Source organism: Hemibagrus wyckioides, linkage group LG16 (assembly GCF_019097595.1).
Source record: "Hemibagrus wyckioides isolate EC202008001 linkage group LG16, SWU_Hwy_1.0, whole genome shotgun sequence".
NCBI lineage: Eukaryota > Metazoa > Chordata > Actinopteri > Siluriformes > Bagridae > Hemibagrus > Hemibagrus wyckioides.
Window position 1 is genome coordinate 2,093,754 of NC_080725.1, and position 21,922 is coordinate 2,115,675.

Genomic DNA, 21,922 nt, shown 5'->3' on the forward strand with positions numbered 1-21,922 from the left:
AGAGAGAGAGGGAGACAGAGGGAGAATGAGACAGAGAGAGAGACAGACAGAGGGAGAATGAGACAGAGAGAGACAGACAGAGAGAGAGACAGACAGAGGGAGAATGAGACAGACAGAGGGAGAATGAGACAGAGAGAGAGACAGACAGAGAGTGAGAGAGAATGTTTATCACAGAACTGATCATCCCAACATACCTTCAGGGCATCTTTTGAAGAATTTGCCTTGTATATGTTTATATGTCACACGTGCCAAATTAAAACCATTGTTTTTTGTTTTGTTTTGTTTTTACATCTAATTGATTTTTGCTGATTAAATCATCAGCAAATATTTAAGGAACAAAACTGAATTGTAATTAGATATTCTTTAGCTTTAAAGAGAAACAAAATGCACCTACACCTGGACAGATAGACCAAACTCTCTCTCTCTCTCTCTGTCTCTCTGTCTCACACACACACACACACACACACACTTAACTATGTGAACTGACCTGTTCCAACTCAACACATACATCTATACAATTCCACCCACATTATAACTGTTTACATGCTTGTATTTGTGATGGCTAGACCACTGGATCGGAGTATCTCCAAAACTGCAGCTCTTGTGGGGTGTTCCCGGTCTTCAGTGGTCAGTATCTATCAAAAGTGGTCCAAGGAAGGAACAGTGGTGAACTGGCAACAGGGTCATGGGTGGTCAAGTCTCATTGATTCACGTGGGGAGAGAAGGCTGGCCCGTGTGATCCGATCCAACAGACGAGCTACTGTTGCTCAAACTGCTGAAGAAGTTAATGCTGGTTCTTATAGAAAGGTGTCAGAATCCAATCCAAATTCTGTGGGATGTGCTGGACAAACAAGTCCGATCCATGAATTCCCCACCTCACAACTTACAGGACTTAAAGGATCTGCTGCAGATCTAGTGGAGTCTGTGCCTCGACGGGTCAGGGCTGTTTTAGCAGCAAAAGGGGGACCAACACAATATTAGGCAAATGGTCATAATGTTATGCCTGGTCAGTGTATATATGGTTGAAATGACAATAAATGCTTCTTGACTTGAGATGGCATAGATGTGCTGACAATAAGAAATGACTTTCATCCCCATCATGCCTCTGTCACACTGTACATCTGGAGCTTTTATATTAGATTATGATCTCTGGCTCTGTTTTGCAGAAAATGAAATGTACACAATGCTCATGTTGTACTAAACTAAACCAGGCAGTTCTTTTAAAGTTTTATATTTAAAACAAATTAAATATCCTGTCATAACTCTAAGAGGTATGTAAAAAGAGTTTTGTGTGGCAGAGGCTAATCTGTAATTTCCTCTCCTGTCATTGCACTCTCTGATGCCCTGCAGCATTACGCTACATCCTGTTTGCCAGGACTGTGCTGTGTGTGTTTAGAAGCCAGAATTAATCCAACCAACACATTCCATAGTCTAATGCTTAAATCTGCGTGGATGTCTGACAAGATGGTTGACATAGAAATCAGTATATCTCTGCTGACCTCTAGTGAGGGAAAGTTATTATTGTCTCTGGTATTTTTTAGAGGTTGCACACATTGCAAAGAGTTATGGCCAGCTACTAGCTAGTGGCTTCTGTCCAACCAGAAGCTGCTGCCCAACCAGGGACTCTTACCCACCATAGGACTTCTAGAAGAAGGCAAAATGAGTTTACACAAAGAATTAAATGCATATGTGCCAATAACTGTAAAAATGTGTTTTTTATTTTTGAGCATTTGAGCTAATTAAACCCAGACATTTTTCATAACTTTTGAAACAAACCTTGACCAAAGGTCCCAATCATTCTAGGCCTGCCTTAATTAAAGGTGGTATTCTTGCACTATTACTTCATAGTCACATGCAGATCCTCCTGTGATCCATTCTAGATTTTACTCTGCTTTCAGTCACCCACCTACTAATTCACATAAGCAATGTCTTTTTGTATATACACTACACCCTCACTGTCCACTTTAACAGGAACACCTATACACCTACCCTATAACACACAGTACATAAAATTATGCATAAATATCAAGAGTTTCAATTAATGTTCACATCAAACATCAGAAAGTGGGAAACGTGCGTTCTCTGTGACAGTAACAATGACAAGGTTGTTTGTTACCAGGCTGGTTTAAAGCTGATTAGAAATCAGCTGATTAGGCTGGTTTAAATCAGAAATAGCTGATTTCCTGAGACAGACATCAGTCTCTACAGTTCAACTGTGTCACAGAAAAAAAGAAAAGAAACAAAAATTGAGAAAGTGACAGTTCTGTGAGTGGAACAACTTTTGTTGATTAGATATACCATATTGCCAAATCATTGAATTCAGGTGTTGTTTTTCAGGGTTTGGGCTCGGACCCTTAGTTCCAGTGAAAGGAACTCTTAATGCTTCAGCTTCATTCCAAGACATTTTGGACAATTTCATGCTCCCAACTTTTTGGGAACAGTTTGGGGATGACCCCTTCCTGTTCCAACACCTTTGGGGTGAATTAGAGCGGAACCAGGTCAAAGCATTTACATGTACATGAATGTAATATGGAGTGTGTTTATGGGAATTTTTGACTGTTCCTCTAGAAGAGCATTTGTGAGGTTGGACGAGTCTCCACAGTCTCTGATGTTGGCTCACAGTCTCTGCTCTAATTCATCCCAAAGGTGTTCTATGGGGTTGAGGTCAGGACTCAGTCCTGGTCAGTCAAGTTCCTCCACACCAAACTCACTCATTCATGTCTTTATGGACCTTGCTTTGGTCACTGGTGTGCAGTCATGTTGGAACAGGAAAGGGTCATCTCCAAACTGTTCCCACAAAGTTGGGAGCACGAAATTGTCCAAAATGTCTTGGTATGAAGCTGAAGCATTAAGAGTTCCTTTCACTGGAACTAAGGGGCTGAGCCCAACCCCTGAAAAACAACACCTGAACTGAATGATTTGGCAGTATAGTGTAAGTCAGAGTAAAATGGCCAGATTGGTTTGAGCTGGCAGGAAAAAAAAAATAACTCATATAATGAAGCATTACAACCATAGTATGCAGAAAAGCAAGGCACCATACACAAAACATCAAACCCTAAGGTGGAAACTGCATCAGGTTCCACTCCAAGAACATGAATCTATCATTTTCTGCTCACCACAGTCGTAAAGACTGTCAATATACCCTCTGTTCACAGGATGATTTTTTTGTTTTTCAGCCATTTTGTAACCTTCCAGGAGATCAGCAGTTTCTGAAATACAAAAAACTAGCCCTTATGCAATCAACAAACATGCAATGATTAAAGTCACGGAAATCACACATTTCCCTCATTCTGCTCTTGATGCTCATGATGTATAGGTGTTTGTGTTCTTATTAAAGTGGACAGTGAGTGTACACATCACTCTGTCTTCACAAAGATTTGCTAGTATCTAATTACTGAGTCAGTATCAGTACTGTCTGTAAGATGTTTTGTCTTTTAAACTCTGCCTGCACTACATTTGGCTCTATATGTATTAATAAAATACACCTTGTATTATAGACCAAGTCAATATTTATACCTAATGACTGAACTGGTATTAAAACGAGTTTGGTTCTGCTGGTACAATTATAGAAAACATCAGAACTCTACTTAACAAATTATAACAAGCATAAATGTATGCTCTCTCTATATACACAATCTTATGGTAATAAAGTGAGTTAAAAATCCAGTAGAGCTGGTATTTACATAGCTAGCTATGTAAAATAAAATTTACTGGGCAGTGTTAAACATAAGTAAATGAAATTGCTAAAAGAAAGCAAAACTTTTTTGTTCAAAGAAATTAAAAAAAAAAACAAAAAAACATTTCCCTTCAGACATTGGCAGTGTTTCTCAATTTCAATAAGATTTTGGAATATATTTGGACAAATATTGGGCTCCTAAAGCAAGACGTGTAGAAATGACTTCCCATGGGCTTCCACATGGAATATACTCAATATAATTCACAGTGTTCTCCACCATTTACCACAAAAATGTACAAAACACTGTGAAAAGTGACAATGCTTTTGAGAAATTTCCAGTGTTTTCCTCCAAGGTCCAAGTTAAAATATTATATATATATATATATATATATATAAAAAAAATACATTAGATCCGAAAAATAATAAAACAGTGATGCTGCATTGTGAATCAATCCCAACTCAGATACACATCAAGTCCGTCAATGCTGGGCTCAGAGTCGTATCTTGCCTGAGACAATGTCATCGTAAACACTCTGACAAAGAGGGATGTAGGTTTTCTTAGAGCTATCCAGGAAGTAAAGTGGAGCTTGGACAGCCTGAGGACAGAAACCATCCTCCACAAGCTTTTTCTTTTGCTGCTTAAAGGTCTCCGTCACATCCAAGAAAGTCTGTGGATGAAAAGGAATGCAGGAGTCTTGAAACAGATGTCTCGAAGCCCTGACATAATAAATTAGACTAGCTACAGGAACAAGAACACAGTGGAAACTTTAGAGGAAAGATTTTCAAGGCATTGTTTGCAGTAATGCTCAATATAATAATCGAAGGCTATAACTAGTGTAAAAAAACAACAACATTTATTTATCAACCATACACCTTCATCATTCTCTTACCTGGACTCTTAAAAACCATGGCCAGGCATATGATGGGAGGTTCTGTACCAAATGATTGTAAAGGCTTTCTCCATCCAAGTCATGGCCTTCCTTTAGGACCACAGCTGCCATCCCGGCTCTTCCCTCGTAGCCTGAGTATGAACAAAAAATATTCATGTTTATGAATTAAATATGCAGCACACTTTATCTATTCATAGATAAAACTCAAACACAGACCTGCAAATCACCTTTCACACTAATCTAGGATCTGGCTTGCTTGATTTTTCTTGTTCAACATGATATACAATTAACACTGAGTTGAATTGTTGTAGATTTTAAAATAGAGCCAATAAATTGTATGCAAGCTTGTCTTATAATGTCAAAGATTAATTTTTAAAAACCTGGAACAGTGACGCCGTAGATGTTTACATCCTGCAGAAACTCCAAACAGCCTAAAACTTCAGAAACTTCAGTAGTGGCCACATTCTCTCCTTTCCATCTGTCAACCAAGTATGAAATATAGCCATATACAAGTACAAAATATATATTACAAAACACACACACACACACAAACTATACACCGATCAGGCATAACATTATGAGCAGTGAGAGGTGAAGTGAATAAGACTGATGATCTCCTCATCATGGCACCTGTTAGTGGGTGGGATATATTAGGCAGCAAGTCAACATTTTGTCCTCAAAGTTGATGTTAGAAGCAGGAAAAATGGACAAGTGTAAGGATTTGAGCGAGTTTGATGAAGGACCAAATTGTGATGGCTAGACCACTGGATCAGAGCATCTCCAAAACTGCAGCTCTTGTGGGGTGTTCCCGGTCTGCAGTGGTCAGTACCTATCAAAAGTGGTCCAAGGAAGGAACAGAGGCTGGACCGTGTGATCCGATCCAACAGACGAGCTACTGTTGCTCAAATTGCTGAAGAAGTTAATGCTGGTTCTGATAGAAAGGTGTCAGAATACACAGTGCATCACAGTATGGGGCTGCATAGCCACAGACCAGTCAGACCACCCATGCTGACCCCTGTGCACCGCCGAAAGCACCAACAATGGGCACGTGAGCATCAGAACTGGACCACAGAGCAATGGAAGAAGGTGTCCTGGTCTGATGAATCACGTTTTCTTTTACATCATGGGTCAGGGCTGTTGTGTCAGCAATAGGGGGACCATCACAATATTAGGCAGGTGGTCATAATGTTATGCCAGTGTATATACCCATAATATTCTTCTTATTAATTTTAATGAAGCGCCTAAAGTATAAATCAGAAATATTAAGTAACTGAAAATAAAAGAAGCAAATATGTCTAACAATTCTGTATTCCTGAGGTTAGTTTGTATCCCTTAGGTGTAACACTAGATGGCAATATTTGCTAAAGTGATTGATTACAATGGACTGAGTATTGAATGGGTTAAAAATTAGCGTACACGTGCGTTTTATTAGTCTTGTGCTGCAGTCTAAGGGAATACAAAGAACCTTCTGAAAAATAATGTGTCAAATTAAACAAAGCAACTATGTGACATGAGGTGGCATTTTGGTCCACTGTAATTACAGTGTTAATACTGACGAGAGAAGAGAAACGGTATTTCGATTCCTCTGTCTGCACATATGGTGGTAATTGACAATAAAGAAAACCTTAAACCTTGAACCTTGGAAAGAATTTTGTCCTTGGCAATAGTTGCATATGGGATTATACACACTATATGGCCAAAAGTATGTGGACACCTGAACATGCCACCCATATGAGTTTGTTAAACATCTTATTCCAAAGACATGGTATTAGCATGAAATCTTCTCTGCAAGAACAGCATCCATGTTTTTTTCCAGTCTTTCCACTACATTTTGGAATGCTGCTTTGGGATTTGCCGACTCAGCCAAAAGAGCATTAGTGAGATCAGGCACTGATGTTGGGCAAAGAGACCTGGCATGCAGAGTTTGGCATTCCAATTCATCCCAAAGGTGTTCACTGGGGTTGAGGTCAGGGCTCTCTGCCAGCCACTCATGTTCCTTGGCAAACCATGTCTTCCTGGACCTCATTTTGTGCTCAGGGGCGTTGTCATGCTGGAACATGTTTAAGCCCCAGTGAAGGAAAAACATAACACTATACAAAGACATTCTATACAAATCAGATGCTTTAAACTTCGTAGTAAAACTTTGGGAAAGGCTCAAAACCTCTGGATTTGACTGTCAGATGTCCACATGGGTTTGGCCAAATAGTTTATATGGATTTAGGTAAGCCTCAGCTATTCACAAGGATGTTGGTGATTTAGGCCTTGCATAGGAGACATCAATGAAAAATTCACCTTTGCTGCAATAGCACTGAAAGGCTTGGAATTACCAATGATTTTTTTTCTTTCTTATTATAAAGGTGGCTCTTTGTCCAGTTATTTTTATCAGGAAGTTTTAGGACTGATTACTATACGTGCAATTAACTTATTAGCTGGGGGGAAAAACACCTTCCTCTCTAGCATCAGCTTGATCTACATTTAATAGGCTAGGATTTTATACACTAGCACACTGTTTTGTCATGACCTGCCAAACCTAAGCAAGACAAATGGCCCCTTTGTGCTCTCATGCTTCTTGGTGTCCTCAATGAAAGGCCTAAGCATTTGACCTGATGGCATGCTTGCTAATGTGACTATTGTTTGCCCATCCTTCTGTCATGGTAGCTGTTTCTCCATTAACATGACACAGTCAGAAATCTCTCAGCCAGCTTTGGTTGAACTCATTTACTCTGGTCTAAAGTACACTACTCTCTATTGATAAGCCATCTCCAGAACTGGCTTTGTGAGAGGAGCCTTGCGTCACTTCTGGCATTTCCATGAATGAACGCTGCCTAGTTTTTGGCCTGGCTCTTTAGTAAGACTGCCAGTGTTTATTAGTCTCGGCCATGGTTTCCACTCAAGCGGAAGGGTTGGGAGGTGCTCTGTCCCAAGTATTCTCAGCAGGGTGATTTCATTCACATGAAGACTAGAATCAGGGCTAGTATACACAAGGGCCAATAGCCTTACAATTGCAGCAGGGTGTTCCCATTTACACTGACGCCCATTTTGATGAATGGCTGCACATTAATCTTTTATTCAGAAACTCATTTGAATAGTTAAAAAGTAAATGACACATAACAGAGCCTGGAGAGAGTGAGGAGAAACTGTTCAAGGATAGAATGGTTTAAGAAAGGGCAAAATTTGAGAGGTGGTTCATCTCTTCAAATACTTAATTGCTGAGAAATAGGATCTCTGTTCTGGAAAGTATATTTTTTTATAATGTTAAATACTCGTACAGTATTCTGATCTCTCTCTCTCTCTCTCTCTCTCTCTATATATATATATATATATATGTGTTATATTTTAAAGGATGTGAATCCAGATGAAAAAGAGAAGAATGAGAGAAGTCACAGACATAGCCTTGACGTGACGGCTTCCAGAAATCGTCCAACCGGAAAGATAGACAACAGATAGCCAATGCAGCTAAATGCAGAGCAGTGTAATACCTGAATGTGTCTCCTATCCTGTCTTTAAAGTAGACAAAGTCTCTGTGATCCTGAAGCATCAAATCCCCAGTGTTGAAATATACATCCCCCTCTTTAAACACATCTCTCAGCAGCTTTTTTTCAGACATGGTTTTGTTCCCTGCATAGCCGAGAAAGGGGTTGGTGAAAGACAGCGGGGCAACCAGCAGACCAACTTCACCTGAAAAAACAGAACCAAATGACAAGATACAACTCCCTCTTATTATAAAGTCAACACCTACAAAAGATAAAGAAGATATAATACTTATTCTAACATTGCTGCAGTATAAAAGGAATAAAGTTCTAAAGGACAATGTTATTGGACAATAATAAACCTTTCATGCCAGCTCACACACAGGGACTTGTCTGGCAAACATTCCACATAATCTAAGACTGATGATAAACAGATTCTAAAAAGATTTTATTGAAAGAGTGTTAATTAAATCTAATATCATTATCATTTACGGAAAGTGCCTTAGCTGTAGTGCCTTATCAGCACAGGAAAGTCTTAAGGATAGAGTTGTTGATTTCCTGTTACATTTTTTGAGAGAAGGGGTGGGGGTGGAGTTGGGGTGTGACCAAGCCATAGACAAAGAGAGAAAAAGATCAAGGCTGGTGAGGAAATGACCGTATTGTGGCTATAACATACGCGAGAACAGGATTTTACTTGCCCATTGGATGCTCCACAATATTAAATCTAACTCGGATTTTTCACACAGTAATAAATTAAACAGGTGTAAACTGAATAACAGTCCAGAAAGTGGTGTTAAAGTGGTAAAAATAGTATATTTCAGGGTGGTGGGTAGTGTCACTGCTTCATCACACCCCCATGTGTAATACTTCACCACGGTCTGTTATTTTGGGGTTATTCCTTACATAACATCCCGACTTCTTACCTTTATTCACTTTCACACAGCGCCCTTTATCTGTTCGGACAGGCTCGTATGTTTCTGGATGACATTTTAGAAATTCGAATGATAGACTACGCTGGAATACAGAAAAAAACAAGATGTTACTATAGAAGTATATAAAACGCTCATCAATTTAACCCCTCATTTATAACCAATGGATATCGATTATTATTTCGGACGTTACAAATTATAACGAGTCCAGCAGATATCAGTGCTATAATTTGTACTAGGCATAAGCCACAGCCTTCATTTAAATACATTTTCCAGGAAAATATGGTCAACCTCAAAATCTGAAAATCTAAATTAACCTTGTTGAAATAACTGGCTCGCCCGATGGGTCCAATTTCAGTGGTGTAGTTAACAAAGCCAATGCTGGCCTCGGTCAAACCGTACGCCTCACAAATCCGGATTTTCCCAAAGCGTCTAGAAAACTCCTTCCAGACATCTGCTCTGAGCCCACTCCCTGCAGCAATGCGCACATTATGCGCCATCTCCTCTGGGGCCTGTGTACAATTAAACCAAAGAGAAACAGGTCAGTGGAGTCCAAGCAGGTTCCAGTCCTTAAATGAAGAATACTGAATTGATATCAAAATAAAAACCTTGGGTTGATTGATCAAGTATCGACAGAGTTCTCCAATATACTGGAACACCGTAACCTCGTACTTGCTGCAGTCCTTCCAGAACTGGCTGGCTGAAAATTTCTTCTTTAGAACACATGTAGCTCCTGTATTACAAATAAGTAAGCTGGAGATGTTTTGTAGTATTAAAGGAAAATTCTCCCTGAGCATCATGCATGTTAATACTTAACACGTGATTTTTAGTAGCGTAAGAACTGTTGAATTCCTAATAATAAAAACTTTTTTTTGTTATGGATATGTTAGCCTGTGTTCACTCTACTCAACGTTGGCTAATGCTCTGATTCATATCATAAAAATATCTGAAAGAATGAAATATTGAGAAACACGAAGCATCCTGGATTTTTGAACTTCAACGAATCCCCCCTCCCTTTTAATGATGTTTATAGTTAAATCTTTGGCGAAGAATAGCTATTTATGGATACATGTATGCTAATGTATGCTTAGTTATTCTCCTGTACTGATTAATAACTGATACTTGTTGCAGGTAATCAACTATTTAAGCTATACTATCGTTATCAAATGGCCCCTAATGTTTGAAAGTGTGCAGACCTCATCCTTCAACTCATTTAGTTCACACATCTCTAGATAGCGTGGTGGCAGCTAAAGTGGTTAAGGCTCTGGGTTGTTGACTGGAAGATCTGGGGTTCAAGCCCCAGCACTGCCAAGCTAACACCGTTGGGCCCTTAAGCAAGGCCCTCAACCCACCCTGTTCTGCTGACCCTGAGCTCTGACCCCAACCCCCAAGTATGGGATATGTGAAGAAAGAATTTCACTGTGCAGTAATGTATATGTGACAAAGACAACTTAATGCAACCTATATATGAGAACCTGGCAACACAGTGAGCACTCTATTAAACCTGCATTGAAGTTTACCTTTAAGCTGAATATCTGGGTTCATCCTGCTCTGTAAATTCACTGCTATTCATCAATCACTTAACCTAAGATTTCCCACTTATTGGAAATGTTTTCTACTAAATTCTCCTTGTGATATTATTCTTGTTGAAACAGACACTGCAATTCTATGGTAAAAAAAACTTCTATGAATGAGTATAGTTCAGTTTTTTGTTGTTTTTTTAACTGCCACGTTAAATTATTTTCTCAGCCTTTCCTAAACTCCACATTCAAAACTTCCAGGTATTGTGCATGTTATAAATACATGCATTTCCTGAGGGCAACTTGGCTAGGTATTTCCTGTAGGCCTCAAATGAGATATCCCATAAAATCCACACACACTCACACACACACACACACACACACACCTATCACTCTTGCTCAGTTTGAGCACATATATTAAAAAAAAACAAACATCAAATTTAGTCCAGATTATAGAAAACATAAAATTCTATACCTAGATCAATGCATCCACCAATTCCCAGCAGAGAGGCTGCCATGTGGTAGAGTGGCAAGGTGAGATAGATGGTATCGTTTCTATTGGCACCGCACAGGCGGAAGAAGGCCATGGTCATCACAGCCTTGATGTGGCTGACACGGGCTGCTTTTGGAAGTCCTACGTTATAAAGGACAAATTAATATACTGTTGATATCCATTAGTATCAATAAGATGCTTTTTAATATTGCTATAAACATTTTTCACTGATTTAAAAACTGACTGAACAGTATGATGAACAAATGCCGGATCTATTTGAGCCCAATTAACTTACACTATATTGCCAAAAGTTTTGGGACTGAACTTGGGACTGGCCTGAACTTGACTGGTCCTGACCTCAACCCCATAGAACACCTTTGGGATGAATTAGAACGGAGACTGTGAGCCAGGCTTTCTCATCCAACATCAGTACCTGACCTCACAAATGCTCTTCTAGAGGAATGGTCAAAAATTCCTAAACATAAACACACTCCTAAACCTTGTGGAAAGCCTTCCCAGAAGAGTTGAAGCTGTTATAGCTGTAAAGGGCGGGACAACTCCATATTACATTCACGTGCATGTAAAGGCAGACGTCCCAAAACTTTTGGCAACACAGTGTAAGTAATACAGCTGAAATTAGAACGCTAACAGTGTGTGCACTCTGGATATTTTTTTTTCCATTTTTGGTTTAAAAAAAATAATAATTATATAAATCTGGTTTAAGCCACACTCGCTTCAATCTGAATACAGATTCACAGCACTGCACTCGGTACACTCCTCAGATACAGACAGAGTAAATTCTACTTCTGTCTTTTTTTGAAACCACATTCATTAGATTTTAAAACAAACATTGTCTTGATCAGAATCACACCAGTTACAGAGGTAATAAAATCCGGATCAAAAAAAGTTTGTTTGTCTGAAGATTGAGCCGATGAAGTACCTAAAACAGTAAGCAGCTATAAGCCAGTAGTGTACCATGTAAACAGCACACACAAAAACACTGAGGTTAATGGGCGTTTGCTTTTTTTTTTTTTTTGGATTTGGGTGGGCTCAGCTGTACGGCTATTTTTCGACTTGTCTGAAAACATTTTCACTATGCAAAATTCCATGAACCCGAACCACCACTAACCACTTTCTCCACCCAGGAACGTATGGAAAGCAGCTGAGCAGTACCTGTAGTGCCTGAGGTGAAGATGAACAGGAAGTTGGACGTGAGATTTGGCGGGGCAAAGTCGACTTGTGGCTTTTCCTCCGAGGCCAGCTCTACTTTGTCCAGCAATGTGCTGACGCCCTGACGTGAACAGCTCTTTTCAGTTACCCACACATTAATGTCATTATCCGATAGAGCTGGCAGGACGTCGTCCAAGACTTGGATCAAATCTATAGAAAACATTTTAAACTGAATGTCAGTATATTTAGAAAACATACAAGCACAACCCAAATGTATATTTAGCAAAATTCTGGGTTTCAAAATGTGTGTGGTTACTCGAACCCTATGATGTGCTAAATGTTTCTACAGGACAGGATCTGGGTGGGAACTTAACTGCTAAAAGAACCAGGTTCTAAGACATATGGATGGATGAGTGCCAACAGAACCTTGAAAAAGCCGTGTTGTTCAGCCCACAGCTTGGCATGTGGTGTTCTACAAGATACAACAAGATCCTCAGGCACTGACTACAGACCTGTTCAGGGTGGGAAAAGGAAATCAAACTGTGTCTACTCTGTGCTGAGTGTGCTACGTGGTAGACTCGAGCTCACTCCTGAATGGCTCCCTATATTAGATCATGGAGAGCATTAGAAGTTGAAATGAGAGTGTTTATCTGACTGACAGCTGGCCCTGAAAATCTGAATAGTAAATGTAAGCGTTCAGTGTTGTAATACCAGATCCGACGATGAGAACTTTGGCCCCACAGCTTTGCAGACAGTGCTGGAGAGATTTGGATTTGATGTTGGTGTTGAGGAAGGCCACCTCGCAGCCCAGTTTGCTCAGCCCGAACCACGCGCACAAGAAGTCGGGCTCGTTGCTCATCCAGAGCGCGACAATGTCACCGTGTTTCACACCGACCTCACTCCGGAAAACATTAGCAAACTTGTTGCTCCTTAGATGCACGTCCATGTATGTCAAAACCTCCTGCTCGTAAACGATGAACGGCTTTTCAGGACTCTGTTTTGCCTGGTCAACGAAGCGGTCGAGATAGGTGAGAACCCCGCGTTTCATCTTCGCCATCATCGCCTTCCCGACCTTTCGGACCTTTAAGCTATACATCAAGTCCTCCCAAAAGTAAGGGTAAAACAGTCTCTGGTAAAACAACAGAGCGCCAACTCCAGCAAAAAACGTCCAAAGTGGAAATGCCCAAGAAATCATCCTTACAAGACAGACTGGACAGTGCTGCAGAAGGAGCTGATAGTCCGCTGTACTGACTTGGAATATCCCCTATATTTAAATACCATCTCGCGCTATGGCGCATGCGCACAGCCAAGCTCCTTGCTCAGTCTTCAACTCTGTAGTAACTTGTTGTAATTTCTGACCTGTCTGCTCAGACAAGTAGATATTCAGGTACACTGGCTAGTCTGAACTCTATAAATGGCTTGGTTAAAAAAATGTGCTTACAAAAAAATACTATCATTTACTATATTATTTTTTCTTCTTCTTTTTTTTTTGGGGGGGGGGACCTTAGCCAGACATGGCATATCAGACCAAGCCGTGCATTTAACTAAAAAGTATTTAGCTTTAACAACTAAATTATAAATGAAGTTAAATGTTGGTTTCTCGAGGTTTCTTTTCTGGCTACCACTCAGTATTGACAAGCGCAATGGAAAATTCCAGAAAGTGAATCTTAATGCAGTGTATCTGCTCCTTTTTCAGCTCGGCATCCCCAACCCTACACGCTGTTTCACACATTATCAACCCAACCTGCCCCAACAAGCTAAATCCAACAGCTGAGGGAAAAAAGAAACAAACAGCATTTTGTTTTGGTAGTGTGTGTTGTCTGAAAGTGCTTCACAGATCTGTTACAGCAAATGTGTGATAACCTGATGCCTCAATGTTGTTCCGCACATTATTATGTGCATTATTATATTAATATATATATATATGAGACAGGGATTCACACCCCCTGGATCACAGCACAGATTTAGTTTATGAACATTGAAAACTTAGATATTTCACACACACACACACACACTCCCCCATGGGATGCCATGAGTATCACAAACAAACCATCTGTACAAAATCATCTGAAAATAAATTTAATAAAGGTAGAGTGGATCATAAATGTAAATACAGTGAGTTTCTGTAGTTCTCTTTATATTTTCACAACCGTCAATGATATATCTACTCGGAGTACATAAAACTCTGGCCTCTCCAAAAGTGGAGCAATAAGGACTACCAACATTCAGACCACCAACAATTAGAAATCAATTAAGAAAACTCCTGAAATAGCATTTGGAGGTTCTAGTAGTACATGTACACCGATCAGACATAACATTATGACCACAGACAGGTGAAGCGAATAAGACTGATGATCTCCTCATCATGGCACCTGTTAGTGGGTGGGATATATTAGGCAGCAAGTGAACATTTTGTCCTCAAAGTTGATGTTAGAAGCAGGAAAAATGGACAAGTGTAAGGATTTGAGCGAGTTTGACCAAAATGGCCAAATTGTGATGGCTAGACCACTGGATCAGAGCATCTCCAAAACTGCAGCTCTTGTGGGGTGTTCCCGGTCTGCAGTGGTCAGTATCTATCAAAAGTGGTCCAAGGAAGAAACAGTGGTAAACCGGTGACAGGGTAATGGGCGGTCAAGGCTCACTGATGCACGTGGGGAGAGAAGGCTGGCCCGTGTGATCCGATTCAACAGACGAGCTACTGTTGCTCAAATTGCTGAAGAAGTTAATGCTGGTTCTGATAGAAAGGTGTCAGAATACACAGTGCAGGACGGGTCAGGGCTGCAAAAGGGGACCAACACAATATTAGGCCATATTAGGTCATAATGTTATGCCTGATTGGTGTATATGTATCGAGAGTGACTTCAGGGGGAACAATAAAGGGAAGAGTTGTATTTATTGGAATACTGAATATTTTAAAAATACTTCCAAATCCCAAGTATAACCCAGCACTGTTGAATTCTCAGTTCTGATTGGTGAAAATCTCTAACAGTAGTTAGCAATTTGCTTTTTCTAATACATTATTATTTCTTTCAGAAAAACTTACACGGTGTCTTGTATAACGGAGGCTCCACAAAAATTGTTTTTTAAATCTTTTGCAATAGTCGATAAGTTGAAGTATTCACAGAGGAATTGTTTGCTTTATTTTGAAGGAGTCTCCAGTGTCCACAAAGAGAGCAGAAGGTGAAGGAATGACTGTTTGCAGCTATTATCATGTAAGTGATAAAACACTTGATTTGTTGTTCACTACATTAAATATAACTGTAGACTGTTGAAACGTGCTAATGTTTGTTAATATATAAAATGCTTTGGGACAAAAAAAAGATAGAAGATTAGACCTAGAGTTTATTGCAATCACACACAAAAAAGGGGGAAAAACGCATCTTTGTTCCAGATCAAACAGAAAATATACAGTAAAGTCTCAGGTCTTTGGTATAAGATCACTTTGCCCCAGTAATAGCAGGTGAAATCCTTATTTTTCCCTTCAAAGTCTGTGTCGCACACAAAAGATGTTTTAAGTTGGCTCAACCTGGCCACCAGATGGCGATCAGGTACAATGTTAAGAAACTTTTTGACCACCGTTAGGCCAAGAGTTTACTGTAAGTACTGTAAAAAGCTAAGTAAGTAAAAGCATACTTTTCACCACACAAAACATGAACAGTATAATATATATATATATATATATATATATAATACTATGTATATATTATTATTATTATTATTATTATTATTATTATGTATATATATATATATATATATATATATATATATATATATATATATATATATATATATATATATATTTGGACACCCCTCCAAATCATTGATTCAGGTGAAATTCAGGTGTTGTTTTTCAGGGGTTGGGCTCGGCCCCTTAGTTCCAGTGAAAGGAACTCTTAATGCTTCAGCTTCATACCAAGACATTTTGGACAATTTCATGCTCCCAACTTTGTGGGAACAGTTTGGGGATGACCCCTTCCTGTTCCAACATGACTGCACACCAGTGACCAAAGCAAGGTCCATAAAGACATGGATGAGTGAGTTTGGTGTGGAGGAACTTGACTGGCCTGCACAGAGTCCTGACCTCAACCCCATAGAACACCTTTGGGATGAATTAGAGCGGAGACTGTGAGCCAGACCTTCTCGTCCAACATCAGTGCCTGAGCTGTTATAGCTGCAGACGTCTGAAAACTTTTGCCACTATAGTGTACATAGACCTGTGTAAAATTCAACTTATTGATAATGCACATTTATATTAATTCTTTCTTTTTTTTTCATTCATTATTTCGTGTTAAGGAACCATTTTATCCTAGTTTGGAGTGAAGAATTAGTTCTACCCACTGGTAATAAAAGACTTTTTCATGCTGATATTCATATAAACCAATGATGTATCGTCTATATAGGTCGTTTATTCTTCTTCTTCTTCTTCTTATTATTATTATTATTATAGACTTAACGGCCAATTGCGACCTGGCAATCTTCCCAAACACGCATTGATAAACACCCTAGTAGTAAGTGATACGCCCATATATATATAGAGCTGGTTGTACAACGAAGGTCACGTGACGTACAGTGCGTTTCATAAATACCAGAGCCGCGATCCAACATCAAAATGATCTGGGCGATGAACTGAGCGTTTACTACAAGAACAAAAAGTTCTTATCATGCTTCTCTCATGGGTGGCGGCGGTGCTCACGGGAATCTTCTCGGTGCACATCGCCCAGCGCCTGTATTTTCCCTACTTCTGGAAAGACCTCTTCTTCTTGTTGAAAGTGATCCGGTTCGGAGTTCGCCTGGAGCGCTACAAGATGACGAAGATCGTCACCGTGATGGATCGTTTCGTTCAGCAGGCGCAGCGGATCCCCGACAAGCCCTTCTTGATCTTTGAAGGCTGCACGTACACGTACAGGGAGATAGACGACCGGAGTAACCGTGTGGCGCGCGCGCTGCAGCGCTACAGCACCGTGAAGAGCGGCGACACTGTAGCGCTGCTCATGAGTAACGAACCCGACTTCCTCTGCGTGTGGTTCGGTCTGACCAAGCTGGGGTGTGCGGTAGCCTTTCTCAACACTAACATCAAATCCAGGTCCCTGTTGCACTGTTTCAACTCGTGCGGGGCAAAACTGCTGGTGGTCGGGGCGGGTAAGTTACACCAAAATTAGGCGGGTATATCCCGGTGCATGTTGGGAAAAATGGTCAAATCAGCCACTTTATCCTATATTTACAGCACGTGTTTGGTTTTGGTTGTGCAGTCGACTTTTTAAAAAGTACACATTCATCTTTTCACCAGCCAATAGAAGCGATCTGTTTACCCAGTAGTACACAGACCACGCCCATCTCTCTTTTTTTTTTAATCACGGCTCATTCATGAATAACATTGATATCATTTTGACATATTCACATCTAGTCTTTTAAAACACAGATTATTTGCCTTGGTTACCTTAAATGTGTTTCCCTAAAAGCCAAGGTTTAAAGTTTGAGTCGACTTGACGGCGTTTCATGACGTCACTGCAGGGGGGGGTGTCTGTCTGCTCCTGCCCGTTTGTTTAGCTTACTTCAGCCAATCAAAGCACGCGCTCATTTTATGGCATGCCATTTCATCTGAACTCTTCTGACCAGAGGTCATAAAATGGAATTTCCGCCCATTCTGGTGGTGCTCGTGTTCAGCATATGTAATATGGAGTTGTCCTGCCCTTTGCGGCTATAACAGCTTCAACTCTTCTGGGAAGCCTTTCCACAAGGTTTAGGAGTGTGTTTATGGGAATTTTGACCATTCCTCTAGAAGCGCATCTGTGAGGTCAGGCACTGATGTTGGACGAGAAGGTCTGGTTCACAGTCTCCGCTGTAATTCATCCCAAAGGTGTTCTATGGGGTTGAGGTCAGGACTTGAAATTGTCCAAAATGTCTTGGTATGAAGCTGAAGCATTAAGAGTTCCTTTCACTGGAACTAAGGGGCCGAGCCCAACCCCTGAAAAACAACACCTGAATTCAATGATTCGGAGGGGTGATAAGATAAATAGTTGGGATTTTTGTTGATCCCCTGAATGTACACAACCCAGTATATACATTTTTTAATTTATATAAGAGACTCATATATGGACATGCAGTAAAAAAGACATAGCCCAATTCATAGACAAATCTTTAGGTAGTTTGCGTACGTGCGTGTATTCATTAAAGAACCCATGTCTCTCTGGAGAACGATTGTCTCCATTGTCAATGAAACTTATATAAGGATTTATATGATTTCAAGTAAAATCCAATTTAGAATTATTAACCATCCAAAGAACACCTGAGGATTAGAAAAACTGATATATGAGAATTTTGTCAACCTGACTTTTATTTACGCTGCTGGTTTTGGTCCGGTGTTTTGTTATAGGCAGTAAACAGTAGCTGGGTGATTCTCACGAAATCTTGGTTTTAAAAATTTCAAACATGAAAATTTTAAAAATGCTTAAATTAACTTTCTTTTAGACATTAGCATCAAAGTCTGGAGTATTTGTGAACAATAATTTAAAATCTTTTACTTAACATTTAACACCTTTTTGAACATAATTTCCAAAATAAGTCCTAAGAAATCTCATTACCGCAACACTGTGAAAACATTAACACCGATAGAAAAGCAAATACATTTTGATTATTTTAAAAATGGATTATTAATAGTCATGCACAATTACCTGAAGTTCTGAAATAATATTTATTTTTAATTTAGCAGTTTTTTTAAATTTGGACTGATTTCTCTCATTACCGCAACACCGTCCACAATTTACAACCATTTTTTTTTTACATTTTGAAGAAACCTGACATTTTTTCAAAATGATGTGACAAACCTGAAAGAACATCATTTTAAGATTCTGCTCATGCATTTAAAATCAAAGTACTATATTTCTATTAATTAAATTAACATCTAATAAACATGAGTTTCGGTAATGATATATAGGTTTCGGTAATGAGGTTAATTATTTATTAATTATTTGTTAATTAATTATGATAATAACTATACTAGTTTGAGATTTATACTGAGACTTGTATACTAGTCTGAGATAATGCAGAAAGAAACAGATAATATTTGCACAATCATGCATTCAAGTTCAGAACAGTTTTATTGTCCAGTGCTTCAAAAATACAAAAGCCAAAAATAAAAAATAAAAATTTTAAAGAAAAGAAAAACATTAAAACAGGAATAAAAAGGAAAACATTTCAACGTTTACCTAAAAAACATGAACCATTTTACCATGGCACTAAAAAATAACTGACCACTGTCTTTTTTACTTTTCATGTTGCTTCTTATTCAGCTCTTCAGTTTTCTTTATTTTGCCAGTTTGTCTTTGTTTTTGATTCCTGGAAGCAGAAAGAAAGCATTACATAAAATAACATGGGGGAAAAACATTTTATGTATACATCATCATATAGTATAGACTTGATGCTTACTCTGTGTGTGTGTGTGTGTGTGTGTGTGTGTGTGTTCAATACTGGGTCTGAAGTTGTGGGGTGGGGTAGAGCTTAATTTTAGTCTTTGAAATGAATTGAAAAGTAAAGTAAACAAGAAAAAAAACCAAAAAAAAACCAAAACAAATTACTAACAGAAGAACAAATAACTGTTTATTTATTATGTAAATAAATTACTAAATTATAACAAAATTTTGCAGCAAATTTATTAGGCTGCTGTCACATTAAGAATCACACGACCTCCATGCCTTAGTGTGGCGGGAATTTCCCCCAGTATGTCCAGTACACTCAGTCCAGCACCAAAGTCCTGTTATAGTAGTGACTAAAGGGTTGGGTGTGTGTGTGTGTGTGTGTGTGTGTACTCTCATGTACATTTCCTAACACTGTAGGGTGTTTATTGCTAATTGCACCTGCTGTAACATCTCCAAACCTAACCTCTCTCTCGCCTAACCTCCCTCTTCTGTACTCCTCCAGCAGTTTTGGGTTTCTGTAGAATTTTTCCCTGAACTTTGTCACCCTGGCCTTTGCTAAAGCTTTTTTTTTCACACTTGCTGATTGTCTACAATGAAACAAATCATAAAGCAAAATATCACCATTTAGGAAATTTGAAATTAATATTAAATTCATAAGAGATATTTAAAGTTCTCTTTACCACAACTGGCCTTAAATGGTTGCGGTGTATGAGAATGGTGTTGCGGAGGATGACGTGCCTCAGGATGTTTTGCTAACAATAGAGAAGCCATGATGGCTTTACTAATTTTTTCTCAATGCACATAATAAGACCTCAATAAAGTACATTTTCATAAAAAAATTGTAAATCTAAAAATTTTCGAAATGTAGAAAACTTCCTGTTTCGCTAATGATAATCAAAAAGTGGTGTTAACATTCTGACAATAGAATATTTAACATTTAACTGGAAAGATATAAAAAGATGATCTTACCTGGTCACCATCTTGAAGTAACTGTCCCATGTGCTTCATCACTCATAATCAAACTTTATTTCCATTCTGTATGTGTGTTTAAACGGTCCTCAAAAAGTGTTGTGGAGGATGAGAACATCAGGCATGGACACATCATTTTCCTACTTTTTTTCATTATTATTATACATGAATATTCAGCAAAAAAAATTTCTGTCATCTAGAATAATCTAGTAGAACATCCATTTATTTTTTTTTCTAAATTTTTTGATGTTAATTTGTTTAAATTAAATCATAACACACATTCAGTTGTGGTAATGAGAATTTCAGCAGAAAATGCAGTAAAATAGAAAAATAATTCATTCTCATGTTGAAATTAGACATTGTGCAAGGTAGAGAACAGTATTGTCTTTATTCTGATGCTTTTTTATATTACTAAATTACACTTTTTTTTAATTTAAAATCATTAGTGCCGTGGTGTTTCAGTGGTTTCGTGAGAATCACCCAGTTATGTTTTAATTAGGTCATATTTGCTGGCATACTTTCTTTTCAAAAGGACTTGCTAGCAGATTTAGCAGAGCATGTGCAAATATCTTATCCAGTTTGATGTCTCACCACAGAAACCATAGTGTCTTCTGTATGTACACCAACCAGGCATAACATTATGACCACCTGGGCACCCTGATTGGTCTGTGGCTTATATGCAACCCCATACACAACAAACTGTCCTGCACTGTGTATTCTGACACCTTTATATCAGAACCAGCATTAACTTCTTCAGCAATTTGATCAACAGTAGCTCGTCTGTTGGATCGGATCACCCGGGCCAGCCTTCACTCCCCACTTACATCAATGAGCCTTGACCGCCCATGACCCTGTCTCCGGTTCACCACTGTTCCTTCCTTGGACCACTTTTGATAGATACTGACCACTGCAGACCGGGAACACCCCACAAGAGCTGCAGTTTTGGAGATGCTCTGATCCAGTGGTCTAGCCATCACAATTTGGTCCTTCATCAAACTCGCTCAAATCCTTACACTTGTCCATTTTTCCTGCTTCTAACATCAACTTTGAGGACAAAATGTTCACTTGCTGCCTAATATATCCCACCCACTAACAGGTGCCATGATGAGGAGATACTCAGTCTTATTCACTTCACCTCTCACTGCTCATAATGTTATGGCTGATCGGTGTATAAATAAAATTGAAAGTTGAAAAAGAAACTTTTCCTGCGCGGGGTCATTCAGACAAAGCCATAGGTCTGGCAACGTAAACCGAACAGTTTCATATTAAGAGACACACTGGAGGTTGTTTGTGATAGTTGGACAGCAGTGTGCAGATTGGGCTCATGTTCTGTCCATTATTAACTTCTACAAATTAAAATCACAAATTGCCCTAAATAGAATGCCAAGTT

At 39.1% G+C, this 21,922-nt stretch overlaps 2 protein-coding genes across 2 annotated transcripts in view; one reads left to right on the top strand and one right to left on the bottom strand.

Moving 5' to 3' along the window:
- Positions 1-1,696: 1,696 nt before the first annotated feature.
- LOC131366756 (long-chain fatty acid transport protein 6) lies at positions 1,697-15,821 on the bottom strand. Its single transcript, XM_058411486.1, has 10 exons — positions 12,860-15,821; positions 12,152-12,358; positions 10,961-11,119; positions 9,574-9,698; positions 9,283-9,477; positions 8,960-9,050; positions 8,046-8,244; positions 4,947-5,044; positions 4,567-4,697; positions 1,697-4,344 (listed from the first exon to the last, which is right to left on the bottom strand). The coding sequence occupies exons 1-10, from the start codon at positions 13,341-13,343 to the stop codon at positions 4,168-4,170; spliced, it is 1,866 nt and encodes a 621-aa protein (XP_058267469.1). The 5' UTR covers positions 13,344-15,821; the 3' UTR covers positions 1,697-4,167.
- Positions 15,822-16,702: 881 nt separating this feature from the next.
- slc27a6 (solute carrier family 27 member 6) overlaps positions 16,703-21,922 on the top strand; it is a 29,647-nt gene continuing 24,427 nt past the window's right edge. Inside the window, exon 1 of the mRNA XM_058411488.1 lies at positions 16,703-17,287. Coding sequence (XP_058267471.1) covers positions 16,810-17,287 — 478 coding nt within the window. The 5' untranslated portion in view covers positions 16,703-16,809. The remainder of the gene's footprint in view (positions 17,288-21,922) is intronic.

Bases quoted from the DNA above. Each gene is read 5' to 3' on its own strand.
- LOC131366756 (XM_058411486.1), bottom strand. From the start codon at position 13,343: ATGATTTCTTGGGCATTTCCACTTTGGACGTTTTTTGCTGGAGTTGGC. The intron at 11,120-12,151 runs GTACTGCTCAGC...TTTATAACGTAG, and splicing joins CTTCACCTCAGGCACTACAG to GACTTCCAAAAGCAGCCCGT. The intron at 9,699-10,960 runs GTATAGAATTTT...TTTGTAATACAG, and splicing joins TGGTGGATGCATTGATCTAG to GAGCTACATGTGTTCTAAAG.